The sequence below is a fragment of the Maylandia zebra genome, linkage group LG20 (assembly GCF_041146795.1).
Source record: "Maylandia zebra isolate NMK-2024a linkage group LG20, Mzebra_GT3a, whole genome shotgun sequence".
Lineage (NCBI taxonomy): Eukaryota > Metazoa > Chordata > Actinopteri > Cichliformes > Cichlidae > Maylandia > Maylandia zebra.
This window is the reverse complement of record NC_135186.1, coordinates 29,794,984-29,818,976: the sequence shown is the minus strand read 5'-3', so window position 1 is coordinate 29,818,976 and position 23,993 is coordinate 29,794,984. Positions and strand designations below refer to the sequence as shown.

Genomic DNA, 23,993 nt, shown 5'->3' with positions numbered 1-23,993 from the left:
GTACTCAAATGACCTCCACGTCATCAGATCTCAATCCAATAGAGCAGCAGTCCCTAACCCCCGGGCCTCGGACCGGTACCATGTGTTATGAATAAATTTTCTTTTTTCGGTACTAGTTTTATTTTGTTGTAGTTATCCACGACACCTTAGGCCGGTCCATGAAAATATTGTCGGGCATAAACCGGTCCGTGGCGCAAAAAAAGGTTGGGGACCGCTGCAATAGAGCACGTTTGCAATGTGGCGGAACATGAAATTCCAGTCATGGATGTGTAGCAACTGTGATGCAATCATGTCACTCAAAATCTGAGGAATGCGTGGAGCACCTTGATGAAATTATGCCAAGAACTCATTCCAACTCAATTTTATATAGTACTAAAACACAGCTACCTCAGGGTGCGTTATATTGAATGCTAACCAATCAAAGCAACACTGAAGTCAAAGTGTTCCAAGCTGTTATAAGCGTCAAATATGGGATGTGCTGCAAATATAGGACTTGAAAAGTTTGCCTTTAAACCATCTTGAATCATTGCATAGCATGTGACTGAAAATGAATTTACTCAAGTTTCTTCACGTAAACAGATTTATTAAGCAACAATGCAGTCTGACTAAACAGTGAGGATGCTAGACGCGACGAAAAAAAAAAAAAAAAGTGGACATATCACATCAACGTAGTCTGCATCTGGCAGAAGGCATGAGTCATATTGAGGGAGATTTATAAAAAAAAAAAATGTTAAGAACAAATTTAAAAAGGGAAATGCCTAAACATGCTTGCATATGCAGTAAATACAAATTATAGCTTAAAAACCAGACCATGGAATGTCACTGGGTGATCTAAACGTTGGACCAAGATTGTTGGTGGGTCTTGTTTCCTGTCTGGTGGGAGAGAGACAACAGTTAGAGAACAAAGAAAAACTACTGTTAGCCGATTCAGACTGATGGAAGAGCTGACTTACTTTGGCCCAATGGTTTTGGTTTCACCCCACACAAATGGAGGAGCAGTGTTATCTGCCTCTGCAAGATGGGACAGTTACCTTAATACTTTCACTAAGTATTGTCTCAATGTCTCAGGGTGCAGCACAAAAAGTTTATATTTCAGGTGCATTTAGACCCAGACCCATTCTTAAAATGGAAAGTATTGTTTAACAGTCAGAAACTGAAGGGGGAAAAGCAGTTTTCAGACACAAGGTTCGAAAAAGGTTGACCTAGGTGAGAAATGGGATATTTCACATTTTACACAGTAGCAGTTCATCACAACAGCCCTGAACAATCTTCCAGAGTTAAAGAGTTTTATTCAGTAATAATTACTAAAACTAGCAACCAAGACCATTAACCCAGATGAAGCGTTTACAGAGGTCACAGATCAAGTGAGCGTAAGCTTCAAGCAGGAGGAGCAGTTGTCTTCAGCTTTCCATTACAAGGAAAACGAGTCTAAAGCACTTTAACGCTTGATTCACACAGCCAGGTAAGGGTTAGTCATCCTTGTGCCAATACCAAGATGATGAGGTTATAAGTCATACCTTGATCCCAATCCTCAGTCATGTTTGGGTTAACCCAAGTGCTGACTGGGACATGCCAGTTACAAGGTCCATTTGAACTTGAACTTCCATCTGTAACAGGGGTGTAAAATAAGAAATATTCACGAGGTTAAACATGATTAAATTTAAGTTAAAGAAAAAAAAAAAAAAGCAGTCTTACCTTCTTCCATGTCCACAGGAACTCTGTCCTCGCAGGTCTCAGTGTGGTGAGCCAGCTCATGTTTGGGGACCAGGTGGCGAGCATTAAAAGGGCAGGTTTTTAGTTCACGGGCCAGTTTGGGATGGTTCTGCAGAGAGTTTGTATAAACAATTAAACTTTCGATCATGGCTAAAGTTTCATTCAAGCCAGGAAATTACTCAAGACCAGTACCAGCTTCGCCACTTAGCAATTTTTATTCTCCCTCATCCACCAGTGGAGAAAATTTGGCTACTTTAGCGTTTTGATGTTCTGCTGAATAAAAATAATTGTAAGCACTGGTTCAGTGGTTAGATTATTCAATAGGATCCTGTTTAACTCAGCTGCATGAAATCCAGAGGCCCTTCCAAGATTTAATGTTTGCATTGTAATGGCTGCTGTGAACATCTAACAAGGCCAAAGTCTCTTATAAGATTAAAACCATCACTGGAACTACAGAAACTAAAAAACAAAACTAAAATGAGTAAACTCAATTTGACAGACTAATGTAAAATAGAAAGAAAATACAACTAAAACCTAAAATTTTAAAGATACTAGCACTTGACTCACCTTCCTGCACTTTATGATGTGGTAAGGAAAGCGGCTGGACCGGATCTTGTGGTTTTTATCAAAAGGGCACTGAAGAAGTTTTTCTGGGTCTGTGTTTCCTTTCCCATCTTTAAAGGGGGGGGGGGGGGAGAAGCAAATGCATTAACTTAGGATTTAAAGTACTGACAACACCTTAATGTTAAAAAAAAAAAAAGTTTCACCATATTCCTCCACCAGCTGTGCTGGCTCTGCAGAAGAGGTCCTGCAGGGACTGCTGGTGCTTCCAATTACAAAATTGCTCGCCATCTGTAGCTGGAATTTACTGTGGGCAGGCAAACAGTTTAAATTAAAATATAACCACCCACCCCCAAATAGACACGCAGGAATTGTGTAAGCTAAATGCTTGCACTTTGGTAATGCCAACACATGGCACAGCATTCACAAGCTGCATAACCACATTAACCCTTCAGCTCTGCAGGTGTGCAACATTTTTCTGTTACCCCAAAGTGAGCTTAACTTAGCCTGCTGGTTTGGATTATTTTTAAATATAGAGAAGAAGAAAAAAAATACTCCTAATGTGTGTACAAAGACAGAAACATGAGTGACCTTAGTGAATGAAGCTAGCTCTTCCTCCCCCCCCAACTCTTTGTGTCTCAGTATAGGTGCAGGTGGTTCCTACACCCCCAGTTCTTCTTTGACCTGATTAAACATCCCATGATGACCAAATATTCACGTTTGACTGATATAAAGCCATTCTATATGGATAAAATAAGTCGCAGAGCTAACTCGTGGACACGCTACACAGTACCTAGCTCATCAAACGTTACCGTAAAATATGCAGCAAGAAGACCTGGCCGGTTTCCAAAGTCTGTTAGCAAAAAAGTTGCCTAGCTACTCAGCACATTGCCTGAGACACTAACACGTGAATTTTAAACACCTGCACTTAACTTTTGTAACGTTTATAGAAAATGGTTCGAATAAAGCCTAGAAGCAGTTTAAAATTACCATGAAAGAGATCCGTTTCTCTCAAAAGACATCAAACAACCAGAGCCGCCCCACTTCTTTAAATCTCGCGAAGAGTCACGTGATTTTTGGCAGTTAAATTTTTTTTATTAGCTCTACGGGGATTTTACCTTTTTCCATCCATCCATTCGCTTCCGCTTATCCTTTTCAGGGTCGCGGGGGGCGCTGGAGCCTATCCCAGCTGTCATAGGGCGAGAGGCGGGGTACACCCTGGACAGGTCGCCAGTCTGTCGCAGGGCCGATTTTACCTTTTTTCTTTTTAAAAAATATTTTTATATGAACTATGAATACTATCAATAAAATGTGCAAACTGAATCTCTGGCTTTTGGTGGAAGAAGCAGCTAATTAAATTAGTTGTCCGTGCAAAAACTACCCACTCATTTTTAAGTAAAGATGATAAATAGCATCAATAAAACATGCTAATTAAATTGCACTGACTTTTGGAAGGATTGCTAAATTAAATGAACTGCAAAAGTAAGAGTACATACAGTAGACACTACTGATTACATGTAAAATTCCAGTACTCAAAGTAAAATGCTAACGTAAAAGTACACAGCTACTGGCAAAGAAGTAGTATGAAGAATAAGAAAAAATCTGAAATTCTTTAGTGATCTTAAAAGGTTAGAAATTATTGTATTAGAGCAGCGAAAAACAACAAAATGTAATATACTTATAATAAAATACTTATTTGTAACTGGACCTATTTGTATCACATCATATCATATTTTTCTTATATTAAAGCAGACGTTTTATTTTGTGAATAGATGGTTCATTAAAATATGAAAGAGTCAGTGTTTTTAGAATGCTTATTTACATTTATAAAACAAAAAAGGTTATTTTTTGCCATCATTTTACACACTTAGTAGCATGTGACTCTTATTTACCCTGGCACCATTTTTTTCCATTACGGTAACTGACTCACTTTAATCTTTGCTGTATATGAGCGTCATTACGGTAAGTGCGCTGCCTGTCAAACATGGCGCTGTCCTGTTCGAGTCTGTGTAGTCAACTGTCTTTAATCCGACACTGTCGTCTCGGTAAAAACAGGATAACACATGGTCTTTACTCTCCCTACGTGGTCTGTCAGTTCAGGTATATATGAAGCCGATTAACATCGTCGCTTCCATCATTTATCATTTTTGTTTTACTCGTGTTTCGTAAACCTTTGCTAAGCTAGCTATACCTACCGGCTGATAAGAGATATTGAAAATAAAATTTAAAATAAAAAATAAAGTACGTTGTTGATATTTTCATCAGTGCAATTATTATATCGTGATCGGTGCATACCCCAACGATAAAGAGTAATCATGTTTAATTCTTTAATGTACAAACAATTATTTTATTCCTTTAATGACAGATATCTTTCCTCTCTGACAGACTGCCCCTGTGTAGACACTACTCATCGTCCGAAGTCAGACGAGGTTTTGCTCGTTATGTTGCCTCCAAACTCCAGTGGGCTAATACCAAATATGAAGATTTCCTTAAAAAGCGATTTCCCCGCTTTTTTCTGCTCTATCACACTTTCGTGGAAGGTAAGCTCACGGTTTACTCACTCCTGAGGTCTCCAAAAAACTGCAGGAGAGCCCTGTGAGTGTTGTTAGCCCAACAATGAGGTTGGGAAACCTGACTAGGGACCAGGAAACAGGCTGCTGTAGTACATAGGCACCTTATATATGAAGGTTTTTGAAGATGAAAGTTGCTGAGAGAGAGAATTCAAGACCCAACTCATGATCAGAATCTGGAGTTAAAATAAGACATTTAATAGCCAGATTTCTCATATTCCATGGCCTTAATATGATCGTTTCACCTGGTCTACTAACATCAGGGTCCTCAGGGTCTTTACTTCCTGTATAGGTGTGTCTGCTTTTGTTCTAGAATTGAAAAGCCTTTTGGATGGTAGGTGAAATGTCTTCAAAAACCTAAAGAAGTCCAGTTGTCTTCTTTCAAACATCACCCCATCAGCAGCATTATATCCAGAAAACACTGTTCTTGTCCATCACTTACCCGAGCTTATTTTTTTCAGGTCTTGCAAGTCAAATTTTCATTTTACTTTATTAAAACTGCATTAAACAAGCAAACAAACATTGCATACTACATACTGTTTGTAATATACAAATGATTATACAATTACATCATTTTGTGGCCCCAATCTAAAGCGAACATCTACAGAGTACAAGCAGGCTAAGGAGTTGGTGTCTAAATAAACAGCATGCTACAAAGCACTTTGTTCTAAGATTAAAATAAGTTTTTTAAAATCTACAGTAATATTTAAAACAAATTTTTCTGTCACTCATTCCAGGATTCAAGCTACTGTTCCGAGATGCCAAAGATATCAGGAGGATAAAAGGAAAAATGTGGTCTGATGGAGTAAAGTTCCAGGATTTGCCTTACAGGGACATGGAGAAACTCAGACAGGTGGGTCTGTTTACCACACTGCACACAGAAATATCAGAATTTTCCACACATATTAGAAATGGAGGGAATCAAACTGCTTATAGCTCAGTGAAAATGAGTAATTTCTTTATTATTATTAAATTTGTATTAAATATAATTACATTTATTTTGTTATTATTAAATCTGCAATAAGTCAGAAAAACATTATTTGATTTTTTTAATCTTTCAAATTGCAAAAGTTTGGAATATACTTGATTTTGATTGTTAATATGATGCTATTGCTTCTGAGTGTAAAATTTTCTTTTGACTGCATTCTGTCTAATGGCCAGCAGGAGGCGAACCCTGGTTGCAAAAAGAAATTCCCTTGTATAGAAATTCCCTCTGCTTTTTTTTTTTATCTGGGATCTTTTTAAAAGTCCTTTCCTTCATACATTCACTCTTAGCAAAAAAAGTTGCGTTTTCTATCACGTTATCTACCAAAATGTGATGCATTTTGTCACAGAAAATCCAATATAATCCTATTTTATTTAGATTATCGATTGGAGTATTATTAGTGTAATACCGGCAATGGGAATTCATGTCGGGTTAACACCATCTCCATGCACACAAATAAAACCAGTTCTATTTTGTTTTGACACTAATTGGCAAAACTGTATAAAATTTTAAAGGCAAATAAACTATCGTATTATTTAGTGCAGCCATCAGTTTGTATTCATTAAAAGAATAAATAGACAGAAAAACAGAATTCAAGATCAAAATAACAAATTAATATATTCTAATTTAAACTCCTAAAATGAAAAGGCTTAAATCAACCATAAAAAGAAAAAACAAACACCTACTGTTTGAACCGGTCATAATGAGTTAATTCTGTCTGGTATTAGGTTAACAGGCGTGAGGATTTATCAAGATGCTAGCACTTCATTAGGGGTGGGATGGCATGCCTCAGGAGGTAGAGAAGGTCATCTACTTTATCAGCATTGAAAAATGTGTAATGCTGATGTAAGCAATGCTCTTATTTATTTTTGGCAGCTTCTTCTTTTTGATCAGTTCAGTGGAATGTCTGTTTCCAACTCTTCTTGTCTTCTAAATCTTCCCTTTTCATGCCAACCATCAGCGTTTCCTTTCAAAACAACCGTAAAGCTCCTTTTTCTTTTGTTTTTTTCTTGCTTGTCAGCCTCATCTTCTGCATCCTTTTCCCGATAATCCCACTTTCTCCCCTCCATACATCTCAGCCGATTCATCTCTCTGATTTTGTACGTCAGGTATTCAATCTGAGCTATCGCTCTGAGTAAATACTAATGGTATTTAAAAAGAATTTCATAATCGTGAGGACTGTCAGAGCATCCTTTAAGGGGAGGGATTAGCGTTTAGTCACCCATTCTCATAAATTAGTGTAGATTTTGGTAGAGTTTCAATTCCTGTGTTTATGGCAGTGTAGTATTTTTAGTTTATGCATTGTCAGTGTTTCAGGGCTGTAATGTCTCACAGTAACTTGGCTCACTTGACTTGTGTTTGACAGTTTCGCAGAGACTTGATCAAGGCCATCCCGCTGGTGATCATATCCATCCCTCCCTTTGCCAACTACCTGGTTTTTGTCTTGATGTGAGTCCTCTTGAAATAACCATCTCATTTGATTTGCAGGCTTATTTATGTTGCTGTCCCTGTTCATTAATCATTTTCTGTCACTTAGTGTGCCTCACTCTGCTAACAACACCTCCTCCTGCATCGACAGGTATTTCTTCCCCCGTCAGCTCCTGATCCCTCACTTCTGGACTCCCAGCCAGCAGCTGGAGTTTCGGAGAGTGTACCACTCCCTCAGAGCTCGGCACCACTGGCCGGTGCTCAAAGGACTTGAGTGCACGAGTCAGCAGGTCAAAAATGGTCACTTACAGAGACAACTTAAGGACCTGTGTGCAAAAGTAAGTATCGGGAATGTGTAGCAGTACTGCTTTCTGCTTTCAAAGTACACTAATCATTCACGAACAGTTTTTACAGTGTGGCCCCTTATAATGTTATCTTCCTGAATGTAGCACGAGTTATCAGGGAATAACTAGATATTATGTCTCAAAGTAACATCCTCATTAATGTCAGAACCAAAGATTTTTCAGCCGAACATTGCCCAGACATCACTTTTCTTCTACTGTCTTGCACTAAATCTGTAGCATATCCTGCCAGCACTCTTCCAAAGTTAAGGACACGCACACACATCCTCTTGGCCGTGCACATGATGTAAGAGAAAATGTGACTCATCAAACTGATCCATCTTCTTCCCTTGCTCAATAACCCAGCTTTGCACTTGCATAATCACTAAAGGCTATCCAGCTGATGATTTGGGTAGATTTTAGTGGTGGAGAGCCGAGAGCATGCGCACTATGACCTGTCTGTGGTTATTGTGCTCCATGCATGTGTCCTGTCAGCTTTCTTGGGTGCTTATAATCTTGTAAGCACCCAAGAAATCTTGTTGCTTGTCTGTGCTTGGCCTGCTTCTAGTACTAACCCATGCTTATTGGGGAAACACCTGATACCTGTGGTTTGAAGATGATCTGTGCAAGTGATCTGGCCATTACAGTTCTGTCTGAGAGATTCTTATGCTGTCCAATTTTTTCCCCACTTCCATGTCGACTGTGAAAACTGACTCCTCACTTGCTATTTAATGTATCCCCCCTCTTATTAAGACAATGGAAATCCTCACTCTAAATTGTCAGTGGTTTTAAAATAGTGCATTGTTTTTCTGCTCTGCTAAGTATTCTTTCGCGCAGTTTTTCACTTCAAACTTTGGACACATAGCTGGGATACTTGGCCAGTTTGCGAGGATAACTGTCATTTCTTTTCATTAGAAAACTACAACTTATTTGTTAAATTTTAAACTGTTCATTATGGATGCACAAATAGTAAGTGCACCCTAGTTCTCATTCTTCAGTTTAATAAACATTGCAGGAGTCAGTCATGATGGTGCCTAAACGCCACAAAGTTTGGCTGTGAACTGTGTGAAACAGTACAGATTTGCAGATCTGTTCATTTCTAACCAGTACATGTATGTTTGATATTTGTTCAGGTCCAAAGTGGAGCAAACCCCAAAGCGTCTGAAATCCTTGCTATCCGAAGCCTGTTTTCTGGACCTCCTTTGGGTATAAGGAGAATGAGCGTTGATCACATGGTCAGTAAAACTCCTCCAATTTTCTGTCTCAGTTAACAGGAATGCAAAAGGCTTAGTAAAGCCTTCGTATTCATGTTTTTATGGCTAATCAGAGACACATCAGCCCGCTGCTCTTCTTGACGCCACGGCTCCCCGGCTTCTTGATTGGCCAGCGGCTAAGCAGCCACGGGCTGGAGTTGCTCCAACTGGACCGGGGCCTCAGCAGACTGGGCGTTCACCAGCTGAATGACTCTGAACTCAGACAGGTCCATCACTCTCCATGACTTTATATACTGAGTGCCTTCCTCTTTAAGCCATTTTATAAATACTTGATGTTTTTCTCCTTTCAGGCTTGTTATCTAAGGGGCCTCAATGCTGATGTTCTTGGTGTTAACCAGTGTCGTGAATGGTTGTCCCAGTGGCTACAGGTGTCAAGCTCATTGAAAGGTATTATTATTATTTGGATTTGCAGTATAGATTCTTTTTTTTCTGTCACCTACCCTAAAGATTTTGATGAGAGCCAAAGAAAAATGACCAGAATTGTAATAAAAATAACTTTACCTGTTTCCTTAAGAGGATTTATGTGAAGAGAAATTTCCAGACAGAATATTGCACAGATTTCTCCCTAATAAAGTAGCTGAGACTTGATTGCTTCTACTGTGCTTACCTGTATAGTCAGCCCCAAAATGTCCATAATGAGTCAGAAAAACCATGGATTAAAATAAAACAAAATAATAGTTCAAAATGTAAGTAAATATGAGCCTAAACTAAAGTTCTGGCTTTATGCATGTGTATGTGGAGCACAATTTAGAGTTGATGTGCTTTGTGGATGCTGTGGCTAGCTGAAGTGCAGCACATCTGTTGGATGTACACTGCTCAAAAACATTAAAAACACTTTGAAAGGACATCCGAAAAGAAATCGTGCTAGATATTGATGTGGACTGGGTAATATGTTAGGAATGAAAGAATGGCATACTGTGTGATGGACATGGAAGTATCAACCTACAGAGGGCTAAATTTAATGACACCCTGAAAGTTAAAGTGAAAAAGTTATTTAACAGGCTCGTCCTTTTTGCCAAAATTTAATCGATCCCGGTGCTGCTGATGGGTTAACGACCTTCTACAGCCTGTCCCCTGGAATCCACCTGTTCTTGAGACTGCACTGAAAGACACAGCAAAACTTCTGGAAATTGTACACATTAATGTGCTATCCTGCAGAAGTGGGACTACCTGTGCAGCCTCTATAGGGCCCAGGTATTGCCTCATGTTACCAATAGTGAGACTGACCCAAGCCATCGAGTGAAAAATCTGTCAGAAAAGATGAGAAGGGTAAAAATGTCACTTGCCCCCATGAGGTAAAATCATTCCTATTTTCATGGTTGTCTCATTGGTGCCCCTCCAGTGCACCAAAAAAGCTGAAAATGGTTATAAACACACTCTGCTACTTAACTGACCAGATCAACATCCCAGAAGTGTTCCTAAAAGGTGTTCCTTTAATTTTTTGATCAGTGTCTGTCCCATTAGACTGTCCCACAAATCATCTCTGTTCCAGTTTTACTAAACTCCAGTGTATCTGTAGCCAAATGAGTGGAATGAGTCTGTACTGCTATTTGACATGATTCCAACAGATGGCACTCCACTTTTTGTTTCGGTAAACCAGGGGTGTCAAACTCCAGGCCTCAAGGGCCGGTGTCCTGCAGGTTTTAGATATCACCCTGGGTCAACACACCTGAATCAAATGATTCGTTCATTACCAGGCCACTGGAGAACTTCAAGACATGTTGAGGAGATAATTTAGCCATTTGAATCAGCTGTGTTGGATTAAGGACACATCTAAAACCTGCAGGACACCGGACACTGAGGCCTGGAGTTCAACACCTGCCCTCTAAACAAATGAAACACCCTGCAGATAATGGCTGATGAAATATACTGCATGTTTATCTAACATATAAATCATCTTTATGAAGAGTAACCAAGCCTTTCTCCTTCTATGTACTGCAGTAGTATCAAAGTAGCTCCAGAAACGGTCTCACTCAAGAACATGTGTAGTGACAGAACAGAAAATTATTTAAGTTAATTCTTATTTGAATATGAAGTGTCTGTTTGTACTTGAATGTTAATACTCAGTTCATTCACTGATGCAGGACTTTACTCTAAAGTTAAACATTTAAAAAATACTTAATCTGAAAGGGCATTTAATTGGAACCAAAATTCAATATAATTCAGCATTACCTGTGCATGTTGCATTTATTGTTCAGTACATGACCCTAGATGATGAGCCGGTGAACTTTCTAGAGGAGGTGTTTGGTGCACAGCTTATGGCCCTAACAAAGCAGTGTGAACAGCCTGATAAGTGCACAATCTGCTGCTCTACAGATTTATGCCAAGTCAAGGAATAAGATTTTTTTTGACACTAACAGCATTTTTTGTTTCTCTCATAATTCAGAATCTGCTGACAATTACATTTGAGCAGGCTTTGCTTTTAATCCAAGTACAATTCAGAATGAGAGCAAGAGGGATTGCATTTGCCAAAATGCATCTGGAAACCATCAGGCTATTGTCTATCTTTTTAATCAGCTTTATCAAGATATTCTGCATTCTTAAGTAGCGGCCGGACACAAAAATCTTGGCTCTTTTAGGTTATAACGGGAGGCTTGAAAAACTGTTTAGAGGCTAAATCTGCTAACTAGCTAATGTAATAAATGCACATTGTCTCCACACATTAAACAATATAGGAACTACTTGTTCTATGTACAATAGTCAAGACAAAATATCCACTACCTTTTGTGACTTAAAGATCAGGCTTTGAGTTATATTTAAAGCATTTTGGGGGGTGCTTTAAAAGACCTTTTAAGTATTTCCTAAATGTTGCATGATTATTTTATAGCTATTACATTAGCATGTATTTTTTACTTTCATTTTTGCAGACTCAGAGGTGTCACTGCTTTTGCACAGCATTGTGTTTCTCTCTGCAAACTACCCAAGTGGTCCCAGCCATCACTGACAGGAAGCCACATGCTATCTGCTGTTGTGATTATACTCTCTTACGTGCAATGAAAAGCAAAACTTTCCAAGAGGTTTTCAACAGCTCCTTTTTGGAAAGTAAACAACATTTTAAGGATGTTTTTGGCAAGAAACCGTTTCTATTCAAAGGATTTACCACAAAAAAGAAGCCTTTGCAGTTAATAGCATTTAAAAACAAGATGAATCCATTGTCATCTATTAGACATTAGTGCTATACTGGTGATGTGGAAGTAATGTAATGATTATCTATTGCTATATGTGAACCTTGTTTGCATGTGTGAACTGATACATGTTATTACACTGTTTAAGTTCAGCAGTTCTTTTTGTTTGGTGATATGCTCAGACACATTCTATTTAAAAGAATTACATTAAGATGGGCATGTTTGTTTTTACATTTCACATCAAACATGTCCTGTGTTCTTTCATGCCAGTACCTCACTTTGTGTTTTTTTTTTATATACTTTGAATATTGTTTACCATGATCAAGGTTGTGGGTAACAGGACTTGTGGTGGGTAATGTGGAGATGAAGAGGCGTTATAACTTGGTTGACGTCAAACAGCAGTAGACAATATGAAAGTCCCTGAGAGTAACTATGTAAAGAAAAAGCCCACTGGTGGCCCAGCTGTAAAGTCATTGAAGCTTGCTTGTGTGATGAGATGCTGAACGTCTTGCACGTTCTCAAAGTTTTTGGTTTGTGGCACAGCACACATTTCTGACAAGATATCACTTTATTGTTTACCTTCTTATTTTTTTGAAAGGCTGGAATGACATTAACTTAAGTGCAAAATTTGTTGTAAGCCCTTCGCCTGCTTTCTGGTTACTCCTACGAAGAGGAAATTCCTGTTGTATCTGCTGGTGACTTGTGTAAGTGTAAAACTGAACATGTCATCGCTTCCTGTGCCTTTTGCAAGAGCACACAGAGTTTATCTGAAATAGAAGATGCAAAAATTATGTTGTGTTTTTTAAGATTTTTTTTATTACTTGCTCTGCAAATGTTCAGTGTTGTGTTGTGCCAATATTATATACAATATCTTGGAAATGTGTCTAAAATAAAAATCTTAAAGGTGCATTTTCCTCCTGTATAACTTTATACAGAAAATTCAGATGAAATTAAAAAGGTCTTTAATGAAAAAATTAAAAACTGGAACCCAGTACGACGTATAAACACCAAAGCAGTTCAAAGCTTAGAACAGATCCAGGAACACCAAAATAAACTCACGTTTACAACAAAGCAAGCAAAGTTAAGAGAGAACATTCACTTATGCTAATATGACACTGTACATTAATCTCCATTTCCATTCCATGTACAGCATCAAAGCAGAGCCATTAACTATGAAAATATTATCTGTATGAAGAAAATTATATTCTGCGTTATATGTGGAAAGTATGATGAACATTTTAAAATATCCAAGTGAAGAACTTTGTGAGTAGCCCGAACAGTCAACTCCTCTTCTGGTGTCGATCACATAACTTCGTAGCCGTCCCGAATGCCTTTGATCAAACAGCAGGCAAACACAATACCGAGTAACTGGAAGGAAGAGAGAAAACGGTCATCATTTTTGTTTACAACTTTTTAAAAACTAAAAGTCTGTAGAGTCCAGAAGCAAGATGAGCAACAACACATTACCATAGTAACAAAGGAAACTAAAATGAGCTGATAGACTCTTGAGTTTAAGAGCAAATTTTGTTTAATGGTGTTACATACCTGCAGGATAGCAATGACAACCGCTGCTACTATCACCCATAAGATGTTATTCTTTAGAAATGTCTCCATAGCAGCACTACAACCCTAAAGAGAACAAACAGAAAAGTTAGAATTGATCTCCACTGTGTCTGAGAAAGGTTAACTCAGAGTACACTCTGTATGCTTGTGGGCTTTTTGCCGTTTCGTTTTTCTTTCCTCCTTCCACATTTGAGGTTCTACAAATCACATAGTGTGACAATGAGAGCAGCTAGCTCAACCATTTTCTCGTGCACGTAAAGCAGTAAATCTTTTTTTGTTTGTTTGTTTTAGTCACTAATCTCCTGGTGGAAAATTTGTTTCAAAGATTTAACTTTGGAGGTACTCTGTTTGCCAGTTGTATAGTCTGTGAGAAAACAGCACTAGGCTTCTTTGCTTTGTAGCCTCAAACACTTTCCTTAAGAGTTTATGACCTCAGACACTCATTTAATAGCACAAAGTCCATTTTGTAAATTATGCTCACTACTGGATTCACAAAGGATGATTAACTAGTGCGCACTCATTGCCTAACAACATATCAATCAGTCGTTAGCAGATGAGTTTGCAGTTCCAAATCCTTTAATCCTTTTCTGTGCTTGGCACAAAGCAAGACTGTTACGCAGCTGGAGTCCTGTTTCTAATATTTACATGCCATCCAGTTGCAGTTTGGTAACAATTATTTACTGTATGTCTCTTTAGCTTGCCAGATATATATATTTTTTTACCTATTTAAGCAACATGCTGATAACTTAGATGTTTTACTAAATAAACAGGACTTAAGAATTAAGAAAGTGAATTTCAGGTTAAATAAACTTAGAAAGAAATTGACCCCTGTTTACCTGCTGATACACTTTGTCAGAGTCAGTCATGGTTCCTATTCCACAGCCTTTAGTGACATTCTTGCAGCATGAGTCAGGCACAGAGTTTCCTTTGCTAGTGAAGTTTTTCCAGTCAGAAGAACCGTTCACACCGCAGCATTTCAGCTGGAAAATGCAAACAAGTCTATGAACAACAGCTATGAACTTGAGATGTAGAGTAAAATGATATGGAACACATTGTGCAAACAGCAACAATATCCTGTCACACGAAACTTACCAACAGGATGCAAAATGTTTTGACAGGGTGGTACCATACTAACCAAACAGTGAACAGGAACATTTACAGTGAACTTACGTTATGCTGAAGATTGTCCACGGTCTCTTTGAATTCTGGTGTACCCTTTTCGTACTTGGAGATCATTTCAGTGACGCTATCGTGGACGATAGTTGAGAGCTACACGGGAGGCACAACACACACAACATTGCAGCTCAAATTAAAACCACACCTTCTGCAGGGACTCACATAAAACAGATGTATTCAACACTTACCTTGTTTCTGAAGACGTATCCAACAATTGCTGCTGCAATCTCAACGATAACAATCAGTGAGAGAAGGACAGCAAACTGAGGGAGGAGAAAAGGAACGAATGAGGAATTGAATGATCTACCTGAGTGGTTGTCACACAAATAAACAGCAATTTTTACAATGAAATCTCGTGCAAAAAAGTTAACAAAAACAAAGTTACTGCATATGGTGCTGTGTGAATTACCGTGGTGACCATGCAGTGGTTTTCTTTGAAGGCTCCACAGCAACCAAAGAAGCTGATGAAGAAAATCACCACACCAACTCCGATCAGGATAATGGGAGCTGCCGAGGCAGTGGGATCAGTGATCTTGAGGGTTTTGTTAAGCGACACCTGAACCATGATTCCTACCACAATCAGTGCTAGGCCACATAGCTGCAAGAATAAGAAGTTAGGCTAGAGTGAATTCATGGGGAAAGGTTTATAATTTGTAATGTAATATTTTATTTGGCTATTTGACAAAAGTATGATAGCAAAGAAAAGCAACAATAATTTGATTCTTATTAGCAGCTAAACAATAAAACTGTACCAAATACACTTGTGTTTTTATACACCCAGGTACTTGACTTTGATAGGGATCAATCTAGAAAGTGTCGCACCTGTGTGCCAGTTATGGAGGGTGAATACCACTACTTTAATAGGTGTATGTTAACCTTCTCTGACAGTTGGCAGCAATGCCAAGGGGTAATGGTAAATGGACTGATTCTTATATAGAGCTTTTCTAGTCTCCTGGAGTACTCAAAGCGCTCTATACAACATGCCACAGTCACCCAATCACCCCCATTCAAACAAGCACTTTCTTTCTATACTTAGTGCTTCCTAGCTTCATTCATACACATTCATATTCAGATGGATGCATCGGAGAGCAACTTGGGGTTAATATCTTGCCCAAGGATACTTGACATTCAGACTGGAGGAGCCTGGGATCAAATCACTAACCTTCCGATCAGTAGGGGACCTGCTCTGCCTCCTACAGCCACCTCAAGGGGGGACAAATTTCCCAAGACAAGTTTTTTATCTTAATATAGCTACTACAAATTTTAAAGATTGAAAAAAAAAAAAATCTGATTATGGTATCATTAAATCAATTTGATTTTTATATTATTGTACTTTTTCATTTCATGTAAGCAAACAACATGAGAAAGGTCTAAAACAAAAGAGGAAGTTGCAACATTTTTCAGTCCCTGAATGCGGATGTAAAACGATCAGATGATACAATGACACTGTCACAGTGTCACTGTCTGGTTTGGGTGATAAGAGCAATTCATTCGATCTTTTACAAACACTAATGCCTGACCGCAATCAGCTGTGTCCTTGAGCAAACTGTATTCTTTTTACTTTTATTCCCTTTTAACTCAGTCCTGCTACTTTTCTGATAAACAATTGTTCAGTTGTGCACTTTTTCAAGAAAAAAAAAATTTTATATATATATATATATATATATATAAATAAAAGAACAGGTGTTATTTATTTGCCATATCAAACATCATGTTTCGAATGACTAACAGTATAAAAATTGCTAAACTGTAAAATGTAGACCTATGTTAGATATTTTAAAGCTTTTGTATAAGGTGTGAGTAAGATTTAATTATTCATTAACCTGTTTTTATTGTTCTTGATACACATGGGCGAGGGCAAAAACAAATATATTGTGGCTGGAGATACCACTGGGAGTCCCTGAAGAACAACTTCAGCTCCCAACAGTATGCTCACTATTGTAGGGGTTTAATATTTGAAACATTTAAGGGAAAATAAATGTTTTCATACCAGTATGACAACCTGATACCTCTCCAGCCTCAGTGTCAGTCACATGTTTGCTATGCTATCCATATTAAGACCTGGCTGCTACTGTAGATGCTTCTGTGTTGGCTCCACCAATGTAAATATTTGAGCCTGAGTCAAACAAACAGCTAATGGTTGGTGTAGGACAAAATATAAAGGAGTGAACAGAGAAGCCAAGCAGAGCCCAGAAAGTCACAGAAATTCAGAAGAGAGTATACTTCATGTTTCCTGAGAAGGAAGCTGTGGCAAAATTTGGTGGCTCTCTTGCTCTCACAACTGAAGAGCTAATCAACAGGCAGATCAGACTGTGAGATTAACGTACAAAACAACTGTGCTGTTAAGACTTTTTGAACATGAACGTTATTTGGAGTTGTGGTTGCTCGTTTTCCTTTTGTTTTGCTGTGTTCATTTGTCTCTTTTAATTCTATTTTGTTGTACTTTTTCAACATGTTCAAAATAAAGATTCAATCAATCAATCAATCAATCAATCAATCAATCAATCAATCAAAAGAGTTCACAACACTCATCAGAATTGGTTATCATTGAAAAGATATAGAAGATTGTACTGAATAGATTTTCAATAGCTCTCTCCAGAAACTATTCGAATGTCTGTTATTCAGCCAGAGGCACTAGTTGTGTTGCCACTCTGATCTGAAAATCAAGAAAAACTTGCGCAAACTAGCAACACAATAGGGCTGAAACTCACAGGTCACTCACCATGAGGCTCCAGTTTACTTATTTACAGTGTCTACAGGTGTAACCAAAGTCCTTTTACAAGGAAGTATCACAACTCAGCAACCATAGTAAAAAGAATTCAGGTAGTAATTTTAAAATCTTACTCGAACTGAAAGGGAGAAGACAAATGTATGAACCAGACGCAGAAACTAGCCAATCAAATACACACAGTTTCACAGCATTAATTTTTCACGACTCACTGCGGTCACCACAGTCAGCATGATCGTTCCGCAAACAGATAAGGGAGTGGCTGTTTCTTTATTTTAAGAAACTGTATGCATTATTTTAAAAGTTGTTTTATTTGAAATCCAAAAACCTATATGTCTTTTATGCCTGAGCGAATGAAACTTCAATCTACAAAAAAAAAAGAGAAAAAGTGGCAAAGGGCTAGAAAAACAGTCAGTCTATGGCTACGAACATCCTTTTTTACTAACACTCCCACAAGGCAAAGCGATGTCAAAATACATAATGGTGCAACCAGCTGAGGAAATTTCACAACATGTCAAATAGAGGTGGGAATCACCATACAACTCACGATATGACATTATCACAATACTTAACGCACAATACGATATTATTGCAATTTTTAAAAATATTTTGCGATCTGCAAATTCTGTACATAAAGGTAAACTTTATCAATATTCATTTTATCTAATATCAAAGTCTCACACTCAGTCTTTCTCTCATTTCAGTCAGTTTTATAAACTGAACGGTTTGTATTACAGTCTAGTCCAACTTAACTGAATGCAACCATCTGGTACAATTATAGCTATTCTGAACTATGCAATTTATGAAAACTATGCAGCCCATTCAGCAACTGAAGAATTTGAAAGTAAATTAAAACAAACTATAATTTTACATTAAATAAAAAAGTTTTAAACTTCATTAAAATAAAACATGTCTTAAATTAAAATAAATAAACTGTCATGTTTATTGCTGCCAAAAAAAAAGTTAAACACATTTGGACAGTGAAGGAATGTCAGGATTCTTGCTCAGAAAAAGGAGCTGATCAACATGCTCTGAAGTCAGAGCATGTTCCAGTCCACGAAAAAATTGTTTGTAACAAAATATCGATTTCTGCTGTCCCTGTATCGATACATTATTAGCAAACAAAATATCACGATACTACACAGTATCGATTTTTTCCCCCACCCCTAATGTCAAACCACTGCTCAACACTGCGAAATCCACTGAGTATTTCCTATATGGGGAGTTATCAGTGAGTGAACACTGACATGTTTCTTCATTTTTCTGTTATACTTTCTTCTTTAGCGTGCAGGGATCAATTTTAGTTATTATTAAGTAGTAAATTGTCAGTAACCAGTGTCAATACACATTTTGACCTTTTTTGAGAAAAAGATCAAAATGTGGAGATTATTTACAGTTGTTGTTTCCTGACAACTGCATTAAAAATCGCACTTCAGAATCGTTTCTAGTAACAAGGAAGGAAATGATGTCTCATATAGCACATAAACACAGCATGGTGATAAGTATGATGGTTCAGGATGGTTCAGAAAGCTGCATCTGGTCACATGGAAAAACCACACAAACCTGGAGGAGCTCACAAGATGCCAATTTGTTTCATTAACTCATCTACACAAGGCTTTTTGTTGAGGTTATAGCAGCAGTGACGGTTTATCTTGAAAGAACATATGTAGTGTGCACATTTTGACTTTTTTCTCGAAATGCAATTACGACTTTAATCTCAAAATTTTCACCTCATTCTCAAAATGATCAATAATATGTTTTCTTAATGTGGCCCTAATACACCTTTGTAGAGTTGTGATGTTTGAGTGGGTCATTGAGTAGACAATTTTCATATATGGAAAGGCACCATAGAGTCGAGAGGCATTTCTTACTACTGTCTAATTTATTTATTTACAACTATCAATTAAATCAATTAAAGTAATAGTCAATTATTATTGATCGGAATTCGTCAGCATAATGTTTATATATACCTCCACTTACATCAGTGTGCTACACACATTAAATTATTATATACTGTTTATAAATACTGACCAGAAGAGTGAAATAAGGTGTCCCAATAAATAATGAAAATAATGACAGCACTTCTAAAAAAGTGGAAAAAATTAACAATACCAAAGTGCATCTATAACAGTTTATTGTTTATAACTGTTTATTGTTATTCTCCGCTCACTCATGACCAACAAAAAAGCTCTTAATAGGAGTTGAGAAAATTGCCACCTAAAACAAATAAACAGAAAAAGTTTTTATTTCTGTCTTAGACTGTAGACTTTATGTGCCCAAGACTAGGGCTGGGCCATATCATACCGTTCACGGTAATACCAGTATAATGTTGGGCAACGATAAGAAAATGAAATATCGCAATAGAATATGGGTAAAATATGCATGCGCAGTGCCTTTGTTTTCATGCAAACATGGCGGAAACAGCATGGCGGTGACAGAGAATGAGAAGAGCGAAAGCGGATCGTTGAATGAAACGGATGAACCAGAATTGGTTTGTAAAAATGCTGCAACTTCAGTGGTGTGGAACTGGTTTAGCTTTCGTCTGTCAGATACACAACAAAGCACTATTTTTGCTAGAGCATGCTAGCGGGCCGTCGTTATTACCTTGTTTTTGGAAAATACGGCACACTTAAAATCAATCCTTTGATTTTTCTGAAAATCGACAGTGCCGCTTATAATCCCGTGTGCCTTATGTATGAATTCTGGTTGTGTTTACTGACCTTGAAACGATTTTATGTCGTACACTGCGCTTGAAAATCTGTCAAATGTTTTAGTACGACTTTGCTAAGCTACGAACCTGCACCGCTTGATGGATTGTCGGAGCATTACGACTATCGTAGGCAGGAGCCTCGCGGAGTGATACGTACTGTGCTTCAACATAATATTACTGTATTGTGTGTGTATAACCTCTTTTTAAGTTTTGTGGATATTATACATGGTTATGCTGAGGATATGTCGGCCAATTTCCACTGGAAATGCCTTTTGGTTAAACTGTCAGCAAGGAATTTGCATTTGCACTGTTAAATTTTTATATAACTTTAATGCACACAAAAAACAGCTGCTTGTTTAAGTGAAAATACATTGATGGTTTGTTTGTTTTTTTGCACTAATAAAGTTGTGGAGTTGTAAAGTACTTTGTCTAGTGTCAATTATATCGTCCGTTATATTGTTATAGCAAATTTTCAAATGTATATCGTGATAAATATTTTTGGTCACATCGCCCTGCTCTACCCAAGACTTGTCAAACTTAAAGGCATGCTAGTGTTCAAATGTGAAAAAAACATCTGAAATAAAGGCAATGACAACTTTGACTGTATTGTCGAGTTAAAGGCCATTGACTTCACAAAAACTGTGTATTATTTTCTTAAAACAATTTCATTTTCATTTTCTTTAGATTAAGTTAGGTTTTATGGTGACATCTTAAAACAATACTGCTCAGTTGACTCAAAATCCCAGGGTACACCTGGACTTAAGGAAATGCTGCTGTAAAGACTGAACTGTTTACCGAGTATAAGTATTAAATAATGGGACTTAAAGGGAAGTCCCGTCAAAACAGCTTTGTCATTTTTACTTCCTCTTGCCCTATCATAAATAACAGTTTGTTAATTTAGAGTTAACTGTGCAAACACCAGCTTACCGAAATTTATGGGGTGACTAAGCAGGAGGAAAAAATGATCTGGAGTCACATGGTACTGCAACACTTTGGAAATCTGGTCATAAGATTCACATTCCTGCCTCTCTTATACCCTCTCTCTTATCGTCACCATGAAGGTGATGTAAAACGAACTAATCTTGGAAAAAGTTCACTAATTATCCCATTAGATTTAAACACAAAACTGAAGAATGGGTAATGTGACTTTCTCTCTCTGTGTGTGTGTGTGTGTGTGTTCATCATCTGATTTTACAAATGATTCCGCCCTATATGCTCAACCTTTAAGCCAGAGTCACAGTGCTAGTAAAAGGAGAAATGTGACAAAAAGGTCCTGAAATGAAAATATTGTGTAGATCAAGATCAAGAAGATAAGCCGAAAACATAAACTTATACTAGACAACAGTGTTGCCTTCCTTCCTGCAGTTAGTTTTAGGTGGTTTCCATGTCCACTCTGCTGTGTTTTGTTTCTTTTTTTCATAGCCCAGTTTTACTATAAAAGAAATGTGATTGCTGCTACTTACCCAGAAGATGAAGTTGAAAAAGAAAACTAGATACTTGACACATTTCATTCCTCCTGTTACGCTCATGATGAATGACGAAGATCTGTTTTCTACATTAAAAAAAGAAAGCAAGTTTATTGCAAGTTTAATTCTTAACTGATTACATCAGCTGTAATACGAGCAGCTGAAGGGTGGAAGAGCTGACTCGTTTTCAGTAGGATACTAACTCTCATTGCTATGAAAACGCTTGGTGATTTATATTTTTAAAGTTAGATCAACGCGTCACACATTTCGCTGATTGATTTGTATTTAGATTTACTAATTAAAAGTTACGAAGGAGTCTCAAAAAATGTTAGGACTGTACTTTAATGTCATTATATATAGACACGATAAAATTAAGGAAACACGCAGATCTGGATAACACTTAATAATTGGAGTAAATTGAGAAGAGTCTGAGGAACACACAGCCCCACTTCTCTGACCGTTAATCACTGCTAGCAAGCAACAAAACAAGCTTTGTCAACGAGTCAAACTTTTTACACAAACAGCCAAGATCAAATTACCGACAGCTGTTAGTCTGAAAACTGAATTATTCTTAAATACACACAAATAAGTCTACAAATTAAGTTAAAAGAATTACGATAAACCACCCTTATCTACATTAGGCGACATTTTTCTTTTGTCTAAAAGAAAAGACAACGGAACCGCTAGATGCACAGTTTAGAAAGCGACCCAAAAAAACACCGGACGGAAAACGGTTAGGAGAAAAAGAAAACTTTTTCAGTGCTATTTTAACACCTACCTTTCAGAAGAAGTTTTTAAAATCTTGCCACGAAAGGCGAAGACAAAGTTGAAGCTGTAGGGGACTCTGATGCGTTCCGCCGTTTATACTCCCCCCTCTTTCTTTCACGCTCTCTGCTACCTCCTGCTCCCTCCTTTTTACTGTCCTGCGCAACTCTACCCTTCAATGCTGCCTTCAGGGCCCCGTCGTTAAATGCAAACTCCTACTGCTGTGTAATATTCTAGCGTAGTCGGTTAATGTTAGGATATGTAAAGATATATCGGTTGATTAACTAGTTGGTGTTATTGGAGAATTGGAGTCAGGTTGAGGTGTGGCAAAACCAATATGGCAAAGCTGTAATTCTAGAACTTTCTACATACCAATCAGTTTGACTTTCATTTTCCCGTTTTTAAATGAGCCCCATACATCCATCTATTTAGAAACTGACCTGACTTGTTTACATAGTCTGGAAGTTTGAATCCATAAAAATAACTCCATCAGTCACCTAGAGATCACTTTAATTAGTATAAATAGAGGTAACTCTAGGACCACAGCATCATATAATCCCAGTGTCACTTCATGTTAGCTGTTTGTCTGTGTGCGCATGTTTATTATGTATAGCTTATTTTTTGAGTAAAGCTAATACTTTCTCTTCATTCACTCATACAAATATTTGCAAGTTGTAAATACCAGCGTCATAAGCTGCTAATTAATATAAATTCGTTGTAAGGCATTAACAACCAATTTTGGGTTGTCAGGGAAAATGTATTTTCTCTTATTATTATTTGTAAATTTGGTTCACATTCTCTTAACATGCTGCTATTGTTCAAAATTTACACATACATCAATAAAGGGCTACTGATTTAAAATATCTACATTAATTGCACCAGTTTGTATTTCACAACAAACGAGTAGTATACTATGTGCACAAAGCCATGATTATCTCCATCCATTTGTTATTAAATTATCTCACTTCCATTAAAAAAAAGGGTGCAAATGTAAAGTGTGACACAAGTTATGTTTAATACACAAGTTACAACACAATGTGTGAAAGGTGAACTCCTCATATATTTCCCCATTTTACACACTAACGTTCTTATCCTGGTGATTAAGTGTCTTACTGACCAAAATTTACAAAGAATTCAAATGAGCTGTGATCACTCAAGTCACTGTCACTTCCTGTGACATATAAATTACAGTAAGGCTGTGCTTTTATAACATCAGAAAGTATTATTATCATTTATGATCATGTGGTAAAAGTCTGAATGATGTGAACAAATCCAGTACAGATAAAGATAAACCTCCAGCAACACTTTAGTTCATACAACAACTTTATTATTTAACCAACACATTTCAACTTATGGTATTCCTCAGGTCATCATAAAACAGTTCAAATGCTGAACACTTATATTTTTATGGTGCTCTATTTGCAAACAGTTATATGATTATTTTTCTCTTACTTTTAAATATGTTTTACAGTGTTTTCCAGAGGAAACTAAATCACTAATCCTAGGTGCTCTCCTTGTTACCTGCAAAGTAATAAATGTGTAGTTGGTTCATAAATGTATCACACACAAAAACCACCCGAGTAACCTA

General features: G+C 37.4%; 3 protein-coding genes across 5 annotated transcripts; 1 reads left to right on the top strand and 2 right to left on the bottom strand.

The window, feature by feature from the left end:
* Positions 1-562: 562 nt before the first annotated feature.
* Positions 563-3,421, bottom strand: gtsf1 (gametocyte specific factor 1). 3 transcript variants are annotated; one of them, XM_076878212.1, is made up of 7 exons: positions 3,393-3,421; positions 2,481-2,581; positions 2,281-2,387; positions 1,696-1,822; positions 1,518-1,607; positions 954-1,011; positions 563-873 (listed from the first exon to the last, which is right to left on the bottom strand). In XM_076878212.1, exons 1-7 carry the CDS (start codon positions 3,404-3,406, stop codon positions 798-800), a joined length of 573 nt encoding a protein of 190 aa, XP_076734327.1. In that variant the 5' UTR covers positions 3,407-3,421; the 3' UTR covers positions 563-797. The 3 variants fall into 3 exon arrangements, with proteins under 3 accessions (XP_076734327.1, XP_004560490.1, XP_004560491.1); XM_004560433.3 differs by having other exon boundaries at positions 3,265-3,399; XM_004560434.5 differs by lacking the exon at positions 3,393-3,421 and adding an exon at positions 3,087-3,204.
* Positions 3,422-4,221: 800 nt separating this feature from the next.
* letmd1 (LETM1 domain containing 1) lies at positions 4,222-12,904 on the top strand. Its single transcript, XM_004560437.4, has 9 exons — positions 4,222-4,374; positions 4,660-4,814; positions 5,582-5,697; positions 7,196-7,278; positions 7,409-7,595; positions 8,732-8,833; positions 8,926-9,078; positions 9,163-9,259; positions 11,740-12,904. The coding sequence occupies exons 1-9, from the start codon at positions 4,259-4,261 to the stop codon at positions 11,814-11,816; spliced, it is 1,086 nt and encodes a 361-aa protein (XP_004560494.1). The 5' UTR covers positions 4,222-4,258; the 3' UTR covers positions 11,817-12,904.
* Positions 12,905-12,942: 38 nt separating this feature from the next.
* Positions 12,943-22,578, bottom strand: cd63 (CD63 molecule). Its single transcript, XM_004560436.6, has 8 exons — positions 22,419-22,578; positions 21,638-21,726; positions 15,146-15,334; positions 14,925-14,999; positions 14,731-14,829; positions 14,397-14,540; positions 13,543-13,626; positions 12,943-13,365 (listed from the first exon to the last, which is right to left on the bottom strand). Exons 2-8 carry the CDS (start codon positions 21,701-21,703, stop codon positions 13,300-13,302), a joined length of 723 nt encoding a protein of 240 aa, XP_004560493.1. The 5' UTR covers positions 21,704-21,726; positions 22,419-22,578; the 3' UTR covers positions 12,943-13,299.
* Between the last annotated feature and the right edge of the window lie 1,415 nt (positions 22,579-23,993).

Excerpts from the sequence above, each read along its gene's own strand:
- letmd1 (XM_004560437.4), top strand. The coding sequence starts at position 4,259 with ATGGCGCTGTCCTGTTCGAGTCTGTGTAGTCAACTGTCTTTAATCCGA. Across the intron at positions 4,375-4,659 it reads TACGTGGTCTGTCAGTTCAG|ACTGCCCCTGTGTAGACACT; the intron begins GTATATATGAAG and ends CCTCTCTGACAG. Across the intron at positions 4,815-5,581 it reads CTATCACACTTTCGTGGAAG|GATTCAAGCTACTGTTCCGA; the intron begins GTAAGCTCACGG and ends CACTCATTCCAG.
- cd63 (XM_004560436.6), bottom strand. The coding sequence starts at position 21,703 with ATGAGCGTAACAGGAGGAATGAAATGTGTCAAGTATCTAGTTTTCTTT. Across the intron at positions 15,000-15,145 it reads ACCACTGCATGGTCACCACG|TTTGCTGTCCTTCTCTCACT; the intron begins GTAATTCACACA and ends CTCCTCCCTCAG. Across the intron at positions 14,830-14,924 it reads GATACGTCTTCAGAAACAAG|CTCTCAACTATCGTCCACGA; the intron begins GTAAGTGTTGAA and ends CCTCCCGTGTAG.
- gtsf1 (XM_004560433.3), bottom strand. The coding sequence starts at position 3,296 with ATGTCTTTTGAGAGAAACGGATCTCTTTCATG. Across the intron at positions 1,608-1,695 it reads TCCTGTGGACATGGAAGAAG|ATGGAAGTTCAAGTTCAAAT; the intron begins GTAAGACTGCTT and ends CCCCTGTTACAG. Across the intron at positions 874-953 it reads ACCAAAACCATTGGGCCAAA|ACAGGAAACAAGACCCACCA; the intron begins GTAAGTCAGCTC and ends CTCTCCCACCAG.